Consider the following 12,212-nt stretch of genomic DNA (forward strand, 5'->3'; position numbering starts at 1 on the left):
AGCATTTCGAATAAAGGATCGTCTACCGGTATATTTTTCTGATCATTGCCTGTGATGCTAACTTTCCAGAAAAAAGTCAATTGCATTGTTTTATTGCAAAAAACCCATTATTAAAAGCAAATGAATGAGTTACTTCAGATTGAGAAATTGAACCATATCTGAGCTATGTCAAAAATTTAGAATTTCATGATGGTTGTATAAACACACGGCAAGAAAATTAACAATGTCCCTGCAATGTCCAACATTCTGCCAGCTAAACAAAAATAAGCAGATCCCAACAATGATTTTTACCCATGACACAATATTGTTGCTAAAGAAGGAAACCTCAATTAGCACATACCTTGTCTTTTGGTGCAGGGCGATTCTGCAACTGACTGCAAACTGCTGTCTCCTGAATCTATATTTTGTACAGGTCTAAGCATATTTCGTCCACAACTGGAACAAATTCATTTTAAAAGACAGAAATAAGAAGTCATTCTGAAGCAAATTTATTTTCCAACAATCCAGAATGATCAAGTTTTATTCTATATATCATCGTTCTGCATTAAGTTGCAAGATTTGCAAAACTGGCTAAATTCTGTTTGCAAATGCATGGTTTTCCAAGATCAAATTCAAAGTTTTTCATCTTGCACTCATTAGGATAAGGTTGTAAGGAGCACACTGGAAAAACAGAAGACCAAGTTATATAGCATAAGTGGGTGCAGATATGTCAAAATAGCATTGGCATTGCAATATGCAGCAAGAACAGTTAACTGTCAAAATTAGTTTGCAGACAAGAAAGGGAGACCGACTAGTCAAGGTGTTGCCACGGGAATGCAATAGACGCTGGCAGCCTCCATGTCTCCTTCGGTTTCATGAAAAGAAGCACAAAAGTATATGAATTTCTTTGCCAACACAAAACTGAGTCCTATGTATGTAGCTTATCGCACATGCAAACTTGTCACACAGCAAGTCTGACTGATTATTTTAATTTAGTTTTCAGTGTAATTCTGAGCACAATTGGATTATTTAATAAATAACATCCAACAACAAAATCACATTTAATTTGTGCACATCTTTCCAAGGCTTACAAGAATGATCTGGCTGAGTAAAATCAACATGCTACCTACAGCGAATGTTTGATAGGATGTGCTGTTTGATATGGTCTGCGAGCCAACATAACTAATACCACACAAGCACTGAAATTCATAGATTACACATTTGTGTTGTAGGGTTTACTACAAACTGACAGCATGAGAAAGCTAGCTTTGTCTATTATTGAAATTAGTTAAACACTTATTTCTTCCAGAGTCATCTGGGAACTTCTAAGAGCTAAAACTGGTGGACAGAGGCCCTTTCATGACTTTGCAGTACATAGTGAGCTATTTGATTAGGTAGCTATTGCCAAGCATGATTGTTTTAAAATGCCCTATTGTAACGTTACATTTTTATACTGCTTGGATGGTTAGGGCTTAATTCACAAGCTGCTCAATAACAGATCCTGTAGCACATAAAAGTGCAGGAACCCAACACATTGATCACTGACATAGGCTTTTGGTAGATAGTACTAAAGAAACTTTGTGCATATTTCTCAACTTGCAGAGAGTAAAGGGAGCTTGCTTGATTGCTCCATTTTAATGATGAATTTATATTAAGTTAATGTATTACATTTCGGAAAGAAATTCTTTGATGCAACTGAACCTTCAAATATCACAAATGTGTCAACTATAGTTTGGAAATATCCAAGGAGTAGAAGGTCGGTGGTCATTCCATCAAAAGACATGCTTCTAATAGCAATCAAAGAAGATGCACACAACAGCTTAGCCTATTGGGGCCTAAAGGTAACACAACTATTTGAACATACATGCTGTCATTGAAATTAAACTCAACTACAAATGCTGTGAAGTTAATGAGTTCACTGAACAGGTTCAGACACTAGTGACACATCCAGAGTGCCATTATTTTGCAACATACTGCAAATGTCAATGGCTTCTTTGAGTGGGCTGTTAGTAAATAGGCTAGCAATGTCAAAAGACCACATCGATATGCTGTTGCTCTCAAGATGTAGATCCTGTACAGTCTTTATGAAAGTAGAGTAGCTTTATTTGCCGTTTCTACTATATACAACTGGCACAATGAAAATGAAAGAGTGTTCCTCCAGGACCAAGGTGCTATTTGAACACACAGACTACACAAGAGTACATAGTGCAGCATAAAGTGCATGGAAAAGTGCAAAACATGCAAGACAGCACAGTAATTCCTAACAAGACAATAGGCACACAGTGGTGGACAAATTACAATGTATCAATGAATAATCATTAATAAAACACTATTTTTGTCGCAATTCAAAAAGTCGTCCAAAAATTGCAAATGAAATAAAGTGCGATCATACAGTGTTAAGGAGCCTGATGGATTGGGGGAAGAAACTATTGCAGTCTGACCGTGAGACACCAAATGCTCCGGTATCTTCTGCCAGATGGCAGGAGGGAGAAGGATTTGAATGAAGCATGTGTGGGGTTGTCCACAATGCTATTAGCCTTGCGGATGCAGCATGTGGTGTAAATGTCTGCAATGAGGGAAGAAATACCCCAGTGATCTTCTCAGCTGTCCTCACGATCTGTTGTCAGGTCTTACGATTTGAGACAATGCAATTCATAGACCAGACAGTGATGCAGCTGTTGAGGGTATTCTCAATGAAACCTCTGCAGGATGTGGTGAGGATAAGGGATGGGAGATGGGTTTTCCTCAAGTAGAGATGCTGCTGGGCTTTCTCGGCTATGGAGCTGGTGTTGAGGTACCAGATGAGATTCTCCACCAGGCTGACACCAATAAATTTGGTATTCTTCATATCTCCACGGGGGAGCAGTTCACGTCCAGTGGAGAGTGATCGCTCTGTGCTCTCCAGAAGTCAACAACCATCTTTTTCATTTTGTCCACATTCAGAGACAGGTTATTGGCTCTGCACGAGCCCATTAGCTGCTGCACATCCTCTCTGTATGCTGACTTACCGTTCCTGCTAATGAAACCCACTACCCATCGTGTCATCAGCGAACTTAATAATATAATTTGAGCCGTGCATCACTGCACAATCGTGCGTCAGCAGCATGAACAGCAGTGGACTGAGCACACAGCCCTAGGGGGTCCCTATGCTCAGTGTGATAGTGTTGGAGATGCTGTTCCCAATCCAGACTTAGAAGTCTCCCAGTCAGAGGGATCCAGTTACAGAGGGAGGTATTCAAGCCCAGCAGACTCAGATTTCCAATCAGGTGCTGAGAAATGATAGACTTCAATTCTGCATGTAACACTGTAAACAATAATCTAATGTAGGTATCCTTCTTGTCCAGGTGGGTGAGGGCTAGCTGGAGGGTAGTGGAGATGGCATCTGTTCAGCAGTTGGGACAATATGTGAACTGCAACATGTCCAGTGAGGGGGGGGCAGCAGGGTCTTAATATGCCTCATCATGAGTCTCTCAAAACACTTCATGATAATGGGCATTAATGCAACGGGGTGGTATATGTTGAGGGAGGTTACTGAAGACTTTTTGACATAGGGACGATGGTAGCGGTCTTGAAGCACGTTGGAACTATGGCACAACTCAGGGAGATGTTAAAGATGTCCCTGAGTTCATTAAGGATTCCTTCAAAGTGTATCTGAAAACTTCATTTTGAACTGGTTGCATCAGTTTACACATCATGTCGCCAATTCTTTTTTGCAGACCCAGTCACAGTTAATATAGATCATAAACAGACCTTGCTTTTGCATGTCTTAGAAGTCCATATATGTGTGGACACTCAAGAGACACAGGTCCCCCTGCTACATTAAACTGGAAAGGGTGCAGAAAAAATTTACAAGATCCTACCAAGACTGGAAGGTTTGAGTTATGAAGATGGGCTGGGACTTTTTGTACTGGAGCATAGGTGGCTGAGCTGTGACCTTATGGAGGTTTATAAAATAATGAGGGGCAGAGATAAGGTGAACAGTCATGGTCTTTTTCTCTGGGTGGGCGAGTCCAAAACTAAAGGGCACAGGTTTAAGGTGAGAGGGGAAAGATTAAAAAGGGACCAGAGATGGGTTTTTCCCCCACACAGAGGGTGGCTTGTATGTGAAATGAACTACAAAAAAACTGACAGAGGCAGGTACAATTACATTTAAAGGACATTTGGAAAGGTACATGGATAGGAAAGGTTTAAAGGAATATGTTCCAAACGCAGGCAAATGGGACCAGTTCAGTTTAGGAAACTTGGTAGCATGGATGAGTTGGGCCGAATAGCTTGTTTCTGTGCTGTATGACTCTATGACGAGTTCTCATGCTAATCATGCGAAACCATACCAAGCTTATAAACCTCAGAAGAGTATACTCACCATTCAATGTGATTCTGCTATTGAAAGCCATTTATTAAGTAATATGGACTATGCTCAGAGTTATATTAGAAAATAATTTAAAATCATCAGTTGGGCTCACAGTGTAATGCATGTGTATGTGCTACCCCTTTTTGTGGAGGCAAAAGGAATACGTTCATATATTGCACATTTTTAATGAAACAAAAGAGGTCATTATGACTTCGATAACCTGCTGCATCCCTGTGGCAACATCCTGACAAAGCATCTCTGCAAGCTTTAAGAGAATACAACACTTGCGCTAAAGGTCTGTAAGAAAATCACATCAGTGACTGGAGTCAGAGTTTAAAAAAACAAAAACTACTGATTAAATGCTTTATTTTAAATTATAACTGCACAAGTAACATGAGTAATGGGAAATATCAAAATCTAAAACTGAACAATAAGTGATCAAACTTATCTTGCAATAATAATTATCAAGTTGAATAGAGAATACCCTCGGTTATCTAAATGTCAATTATCTGAATTTTGGATTATCCGGATCAGATCTCAAGGTCCCATAAAAATGTTACCCGTTATCCGAAAAAAATACTCCCTGCCCTTGTCATTCGGATAATCGAGGTTGTTCTGTATTGGAATGGAATATTTATTATAGCTGTGAAGTTAAAAATGGAACATTTACAGATGACCCTTCATGAAATAAAACACTGAAATATTTGTAATTCCCTTCCATGTGATTTGCAACTTTGGAGTAAAATCATGAATATCTTCTTTTTACTGTACTGTAAATATCTGTTTCATACTTAGATTTGGAATGTATGTGTGCATAATTTTAAATAAAAACTATGACTTTTAAAGCTAAATTACAACGCTTGAAAGATTTGCCATCTCTATTCATTTTAATTGTGACTAGCCAGCCAGCTTTGTTGGTGACAAATGACAAACCACAGTACAGTATGTTATAAGCCTGCTTGTGGAATATTTTAAAAAACGTTTTTCACAAAGGTTCAAATCCCAGACATAGCTTTCAATGCACATATTCAGGAATTCATCAAGTACCTGCTGCAGACAGCACTACTGGACATTCTAAAAGATTGCTGAAAATCTGGAGAACTGAGTGTATATCCAATAGGTTTATGAAGAGTCACTCTGGGTTTGGTCAGTATGTCAGCTGTATCAGGAAATTCCACCGGTGAGCGGTTGAAACCCGTTATTGACCCAGGACCATGAATTGGGGAATTCACAGGACTGAGGCTAGGAGAAATACCTAAAATGAAGGAGAATTGCAACAGTTTAATCAAAAGATACCATAGATATTTCTCTTTGAAACTTTTCAGTCATGAGAATGAAGTTATGTGCATTTAATCCCAAATTAATTTTCTCATTTTTTTTTTTACTTGCCAACAGTCGTCGAGAGAACAACCTATTTCCAGCAATCTACAATGTTCTTTTGAACCACCAATTAAAAGGAATGATTACGCAACAAGTCAATCTGTCCTTCAACAATGTTCCCTTTACTTCCCTGTATGCCCGTCAGTTTTTGTTTTACAGAACTGACATTAAGGTCAGCAGCTTTGGAGATTGTAGATGTAGATCCACATTTCAACACTGTGTGGCAGCATGTCCTACAACTCAGATTAACAATTACTGTAAAAACTACAATCTTGTGAACTCCCCAACTGCCAATACAGATGGTGTTTAGTGTTACAGCATAACTGAGCAACAGCACGGTGTCATTAATGAAGAAGAATTTCCATGATCTATTCATACTTTATAAAATGTCGAATATACACAGCTTCCTTGGTTTTCACAGTGAGCAATTCTATTTTTCCTTCAAGTTCTAATTCTTTTCGATCCTGTACAAGTCAGAATAAACATTTCTAATCATTTCAAAATATTACTCAGAATTGACAGTCATTAGTAATGAAAAAAGTACTTGCAAGGTAACATTTAGACAACTAGAAACATTCAATAACAGATAGCAAAAAAACCTATTTACGGATGCAAAAACATTAGTTCAACATGCAACTGGAACTTATAGCCATACCTTTAATACTTATGTATATAACTTTTGTATTAGCTTCTTAAACAGGGAAAACACTAGAAAGAACACTGCTAAGATAGAGAACTTGAAAAGCTCCATAACAAAACTCTGAAGGGGTGGGGGGGGGGGGGGGGTGGAGGAAACCTGACTCAGAAATAACTGTACTGAGCTTAAGGGCAAATACAAAGCAATGAGAATACAGCTAGCTGGGTGGACTGGCAAAGGCATTTAGAAGTAAAACAGTGGAGGAAAAATGTTAGATAATTAAGAAAACAGTACATGACTCAGAAAATATACATCCAGTGAGAAAGAATGATTCTCGGAACGGGTAAGCCAGCCATGGTTAACAGGATAGTTAAGAAGAGCATCAAATAGAAAGAAAACCCATACGATGTGGCAAAGATTAATGCCAAGTCAGAGGATTAGAGAAATTTTATGAAAACCAACAAAAGGCAACCAAAAAACGGACAAAATAAACTCTGAGGGTAAACTGGCAAATAATATCAAGATGGGTAGTTTCTTTCAATATATAAAAAGGAACAGAGGCCAAGGTTAACATAGGTTCCTGACAGAATGGGACTGGGGAGTTAATAAAGGGGGACCGTGAAATGGTAGAAGAGATAAATGAATACTTTCCATCATTCTTCACAGTAGAATACGCTAGCAATCTAAAATTCCTATATAATGCAGATGCAACAGGAAGAGAAGAAATAAAGGTAATAACTATCACTGGAAACGAAAACTAATGGAGGTAAAGACCAATTGGATCTGATTATATGCATCCAGATGTTAAAAGCAGCTACAGAGATAGGAGATACACTGCTAGAAATCTTCCGGGATTAGATTCTGGAAAAGTCCAAGAGGACTGGAAAACAGCCAAGAAATACTGTACGTTTATTTCAAAAGGGAAGACAACAAAAAAAAGGTAACTATAGACCAGTTAGCTTAAGGTCTACTCTTGGTAAAATGGCAGAATCGATTATAAAAGGCAAAATAGCATTGCATTTAGCAATACAGAATATGATCAAGTTGAGTCCACAGGGCTTTATAAAGACACAATTGTGTTTGCAAGTTTATTTGAATCCGTTGAGGAAGTAACAAGCGGGATAAATAAAGGAGAAGCAGTGCTTGTTGCAGAATTGAACTTTCAGAAGACATTTGATAAGGTATAATATGTTCGGCTACTTAATTAGCTAAGAGCCCTTAGGTAGTAGGTAACATATTAGCATGGATAGAAGTTTAGCTAACTAATAGAAGGCAAAGAGTTGGGGCATGTTCAAGATTGTAACATATAATTAATGCAATGCTGCTGGGCTCAGTGTTGAGGCCACAATTAGTTAGAATGCACATCAGTGAGACAGAAGAGAAAAGCATAAACACAATAGTTGCATTTGTGGCTGACAGAAAAACAGGTGGAAAGATAATTACTGAGGATGGTGCAAAGGGTCTGTAGAGGGATACAGACAGATTAAGTGATGAGCAAGAACTTGGCAGATGTATTATAATCTGAGAAAATATGAGATTTTGCTCTCTGACACGAAGAACAGACGAGCAGGTTATTATTCCATTGGAGAAAGATTGCAAAAACCTGCATGACAGAGGGATTTGGGAGTCCTTCTGCATAAATCTCAAGTAGTTAGCATCCAAGTTCACCAGGTAATAGAGAAGGCAAATGGAATGCTGGTCTTTATTTCAATAGAAATGGAGGATTAAAAAGAGGTAAGTCTTGCTAAAATAAATCAAGGCATTAGTCAGACCACAGCTGGAATATTCTGAACCCCTTATCGAAGGAAAGATATTCTGGCATGGGAGGTTATCATGAGAAAGTCCACTCGACTGATCCTGAATGTTTTTTTACTTCATTTATGGGTTGCGGGCATCGTTAGTTTGCCAACATTTATTGCCTTTGAAAAGGTGGTGGTGAGCTACCTCCTTGAACTACGGCAATCCACCTGCTATGGATTGACTCACAATGCCATCAAGGAGGGAATTCCAGGACTTTGACCAAGCGACAGTGAAGAAACGGCCATTTATTTCTAAACCAAGATGGCAAGTGGCTTGAAGGGGAAACTTGAAGGTGGTTGTGGGTTTGGACAGGTTAAGTAGATTAAGTCTGTATGCATTGGAATATAGAAGAATACTATGACATAATTGAAACATACAAGATTCTAAAGGAAGTTGACAGGGTAGATTCACAAGGGGAAACCTTTCTGTGAGAGTCTAGGACCAGAAGGCATGATGTCAGATTAAGGGATTGCCTATTTAACGTACAGATGAGGTGGAATTTCTTCTCTGACGGTGTTAGATTTGTGGAGTTCTTCACCATAGAAGACTGTCGAGGCTGTATAGCTAAGTTCATTCAAAGTCAAGACAGACAGGTTTTTAATCAGTAAGGGAATCAAGGGTTATAAAACCAAAGTGGATGTTCTCATTGAATGACAGAGCAGATTCAATGGGCTGAATGGCCAGTTTCTGACCTTTCAAACTACGGTATTATGGTGTGAAAGTTTAGGCTCCTTATTTAAGGAAGCATATAAAAATTATTAAAGGCAGGTCAGACAATGCTCACTAGGCTGATACTTGGCATGAGTAGGTTGTCTAATAGGGATAAGTTGGGTTGGGTTCCATTGGAAAAATGAAGGGCAACTTGATTGAAGTGTCTAAGATCCAGAATGGTCTTGATGAGGTGGAAGTGTTAAGTATGTTTCCTGATGTGGCTCAGTCTAGAACAAGGGGACATTGTTTTAAAAATTAGGATCTTCTGTTCAGGACAGAGATGACCGAGAATGTTTTTCCCTAAGAGAACTATGAACTTTGAACACACTACCTCAGAAGGCAGTAGGGCAGTGTCACTGAATATTTCAAAGTCAGAGATGAGAGATTTTGTTAGGCAGCATTATCACATATTATTGCGGATAGGTGGGAATTTAGAATCAGTCACATAAACAGATCAGCTGTGATCTAATTGAAGATTCAAGGGCTGAATGGTCTACTTTTGTTCCAATTTTTTATATCTTTAAACACAATGCAAACATCATGAGGATTTCAATATTCAGAGTCAAGATTAGAGTGGTGCTGGAAAAGCACAGCAATTCAGGCAGCATCAGAGAAGCAGAAAATCAACATTTCAGGAAGCTGAAGGGTTTTTGTCCGAAACGTCAATTTTCCTGCTCCTCAGATGTTGCCTGACCTGCTGTGCGTTTCCAGCACCACTCTAATCTTGACTCTGATTTCCTGCATCTGCAGTCCTCACTTTCATCAACTTCAATGATCATACAAACTTGAAAGCAGAAATTGGCAAAAGTAGTTACCACAATTAAGTGGGAAAGTTTACTAAGATAAATTGGAATATTACATTGAAAGGTATGATGATAGATGAATAATGGTATATATTTCAGAAATATTTCATAATTCTCAACAAATATACATGCTATTGAAACATAAACACCATCAGAAAAAAAGATTCATCACTAGATCACTAAATAGTTTAAGAGACCAAACTGTTCAGACTGCTATTTGTTGCAAGCAAAGTATTCTGAGTGGTTCTTTTATTAAAGTACAAGACAAAATTCACAGGTTTATATCACACCTTCTGCTACCATAACCTTGCAAAAGTTAAATACAAAGTCCCGCTTTCACATCGAGAATAACCTCCATTGTACTGAATGGCACTGTCACAGTGCTAAATGGTACAGAATTCAAACACATCCAATAACATAAGACTGGGCATCCATGAGGCATTCTGAAACATCAACAGCAGCAGAATTATACTCCAACACAATCTACAACCTCATTGCCCAGCATTTGCCTCACTCAGCCATTACGATCAAGCCAGGAGATGAACCCTGGTTCAGTAGAGAATGGAGGAGGGCATGCCGGAAGCAGCACCAGGCACACCTAAAAATGAAATGTCAACCTGGTATTGCTACTAAACAGGACTACTTGCATACCAAACAAGTGATAGATCGAGTTAAGCAATCCCACAACCAAGGGATCAGGTCTAAACTCTGCCATCCAGCCACATTCAATTGTGAATGGTGGTGGACAATTAACTCAATGGAGGAGGTGGCTCCATAAATATCTCCATCCTCAATGACGGAACAGACCAACACATCAGTGCAAAGGGTAAGGCTGTTGCATTTGCAACAATCTTCAACCAGAAGATAATCAATCTTGGCCTCTACCAATGGTCCCCAGCTTGACAGACACCAGTCTTCAGCCAATTCGATTCACTCTACGGGATATTAAGAAATGGTTAGAGGCACTGGATATTGCAAAGGTTATAGGCTCTAACAACATTCTGGCAATAATACTGAAGACTTGTGCTCCACAAACTGCCGCTCCTCTAGCCAAGCTGTTCCAGCACAGTTACAACAATCTCATCTACCTGACAATGTGGAAAGATTGCCTAGGTATGTCCTGCACAGAAAAAGCAACATAAATCCAATCCGGCCAATGACCGCCCCATCAATCTACACTCCATTCATCAGTAAAGTGGTAGAAGGATGCCATCAATAGCAACTGCACAGCAATAAACCTCACACTGATAGTCAGTTCGGGTTCTGCCAAAGACACTCACCTCCTGATTTCATTTCAGCTTCGTATAAACATGGGCAGATGAATTCAATTCCAGAGGTGAGGTGAGTGTGACAGCCCTTGACATCAAGGCTGCATTCAACATCAAGGAGACCAAACAAAACTGGAATCAATGGGAATTAAGGGCAAATTCTCCATTGGTTGGTGTCATACTGGCACAGAGGAAAATGGTTGTCAATGAGGGAGGTCAGTCATTTCAGCTCCAGGATATCTCTGGAGTTCCTTAGGCAATTGTCTTGAGCTAAACAATCTTCAGTTGCTTCATCAATGAGCTTCCCTTCGATGTAAGGTCAGATGTAGGGATGTTCACTGATGATTGCACTTCCAGATACTGAAGCAGTCCATGGAACAAGATCTAGACCATATCCAGGCTTGAGCTGACAAGCAACAAATAACACTCACACCACACAATTGTCAGACAATGACCAATTAGGGACAACCTAATCGTCGCTCCATGAAATTCAAAGGCATTAACATCACGGAATGTCCCCCACTATCGACATGCGTGGGATTACCAATGACCAGAAAGTCAACTGGATGCACTGTACAAATACAGTGGCAACAAATGAGCTCAGAGAGTAGGAATACTGCAGTGGATAAATCACCTCATGTCTTTTCAAAGCCTGTCCACCATTTACAAGGCACAAGCTTTTATTTATTTATATAATACTGTCACTTGTGCCTAATGCTACACACATGCCTGGATAGGTGCAGCTCCAACAATGTCAAGACGTTTGGCACTATCCAGACAAAGCAACCCACTTTATTGGCACCTCATCCACAAACATAAACACCTTACATCACCGACACTCAGTAGCACTGCAGAAATTCACAAAAGATCCTGAGACAGCACCTTTCAAACCTACGAACACTTCTATCTAGAAGGACAAGGGCAGCAGATACATGGGAACACCATCATCTGCAAGTTCCTCTCCAAGTATTCATCTTCCTGACATGGAAATACATTGCCGCTCCTTCACTTTGCCTGGTCAAAATCCTGGAATTCCCTCCCAAAAGGAGACTTTTGGTCACGCTGCAGCAAATGGACTGCAGTGGTTCAAGAAGGTAGCTCACAGTCATCTTTTCAAGGGCAATGAGGAATGGGCCAGCCAGCAACACATATACTCTACGAGTGAATTAAAAAAACCTAATGGAAAATATTACTCTGTGCATTTGCAGCATTCTAAAGTTATGACTGGGTCAGAAAAGAAAGAGCATTGCATGGTCCTGTCAGCCTGCACTACCTGGAGCAGT

General features: G+C 39.5%; 2 protein-coding genes across 3 annotated transcripts in view; one reads left to right on the plus strand and one right to left on the minus strand.

Moving 5' to 3' along the window:
- Nucleotides 1-5,862, plus strand: part of cyp2r1 (cytochrome P450, family 2, subfamily R, polypeptide 1) — a 75,853-nt gene extending 69,991 nt beyond the window's left edge. The window contains exon 5 of the mRNA XM_087996529.1: nt 5,726-5,862. Coding sequence (XP_087852655.1) covers nt 5,726-5,772 — 47 coding nt within the window. The 3' untranslated portion in view covers nt 5,773-5,862. The remainder of the gene's footprint in view (nt 1-5,725) is intronic.
- pde3b (phosphodiesterase 3B) overlaps nt 1-12,212 on the minus strand; it is a 253,356-nt gene that overhangs the window by 24,678 nt on the left and 216,466 nt on the right. For both annotated transcript variants that reach the window (XM_087996527.1, XM_087996528.1), the window contains exons 6-7: nt 5,378-5,585; nt 341-435 (exon numbers count right to left, since the gene is read on the minus strand). In XM_087996527.1, coding sequence (XP_087852653.1) covers nt 341-435; nt 5,378-5,585 — 303 coding nt within the window. The remainder of the gene's footprint in view (nt 1-340; nt 436-5,377; nt 5,586-12,212) is intronic.

The sequence above is a fragment of the Chiloscyllium plagiosum genome, unplaced genomic scaffold (genome assembly GCF_037043375.1).
Source record: "Chiloscyllium plagiosum isolate Xiang-an unplaced genomic scaffold, Cpla_swu_hap1 HiC_scaffold_18, whole genome shotgun sequence".
Classification (NCBI taxonomy): domain Eukaryota; kingdom Metazoa; phylum Chordata; class Chondrichthyes; order Orectolobiformes; family Hemiscylliidae; genus Chiloscyllium; species Chiloscyllium plagiosum.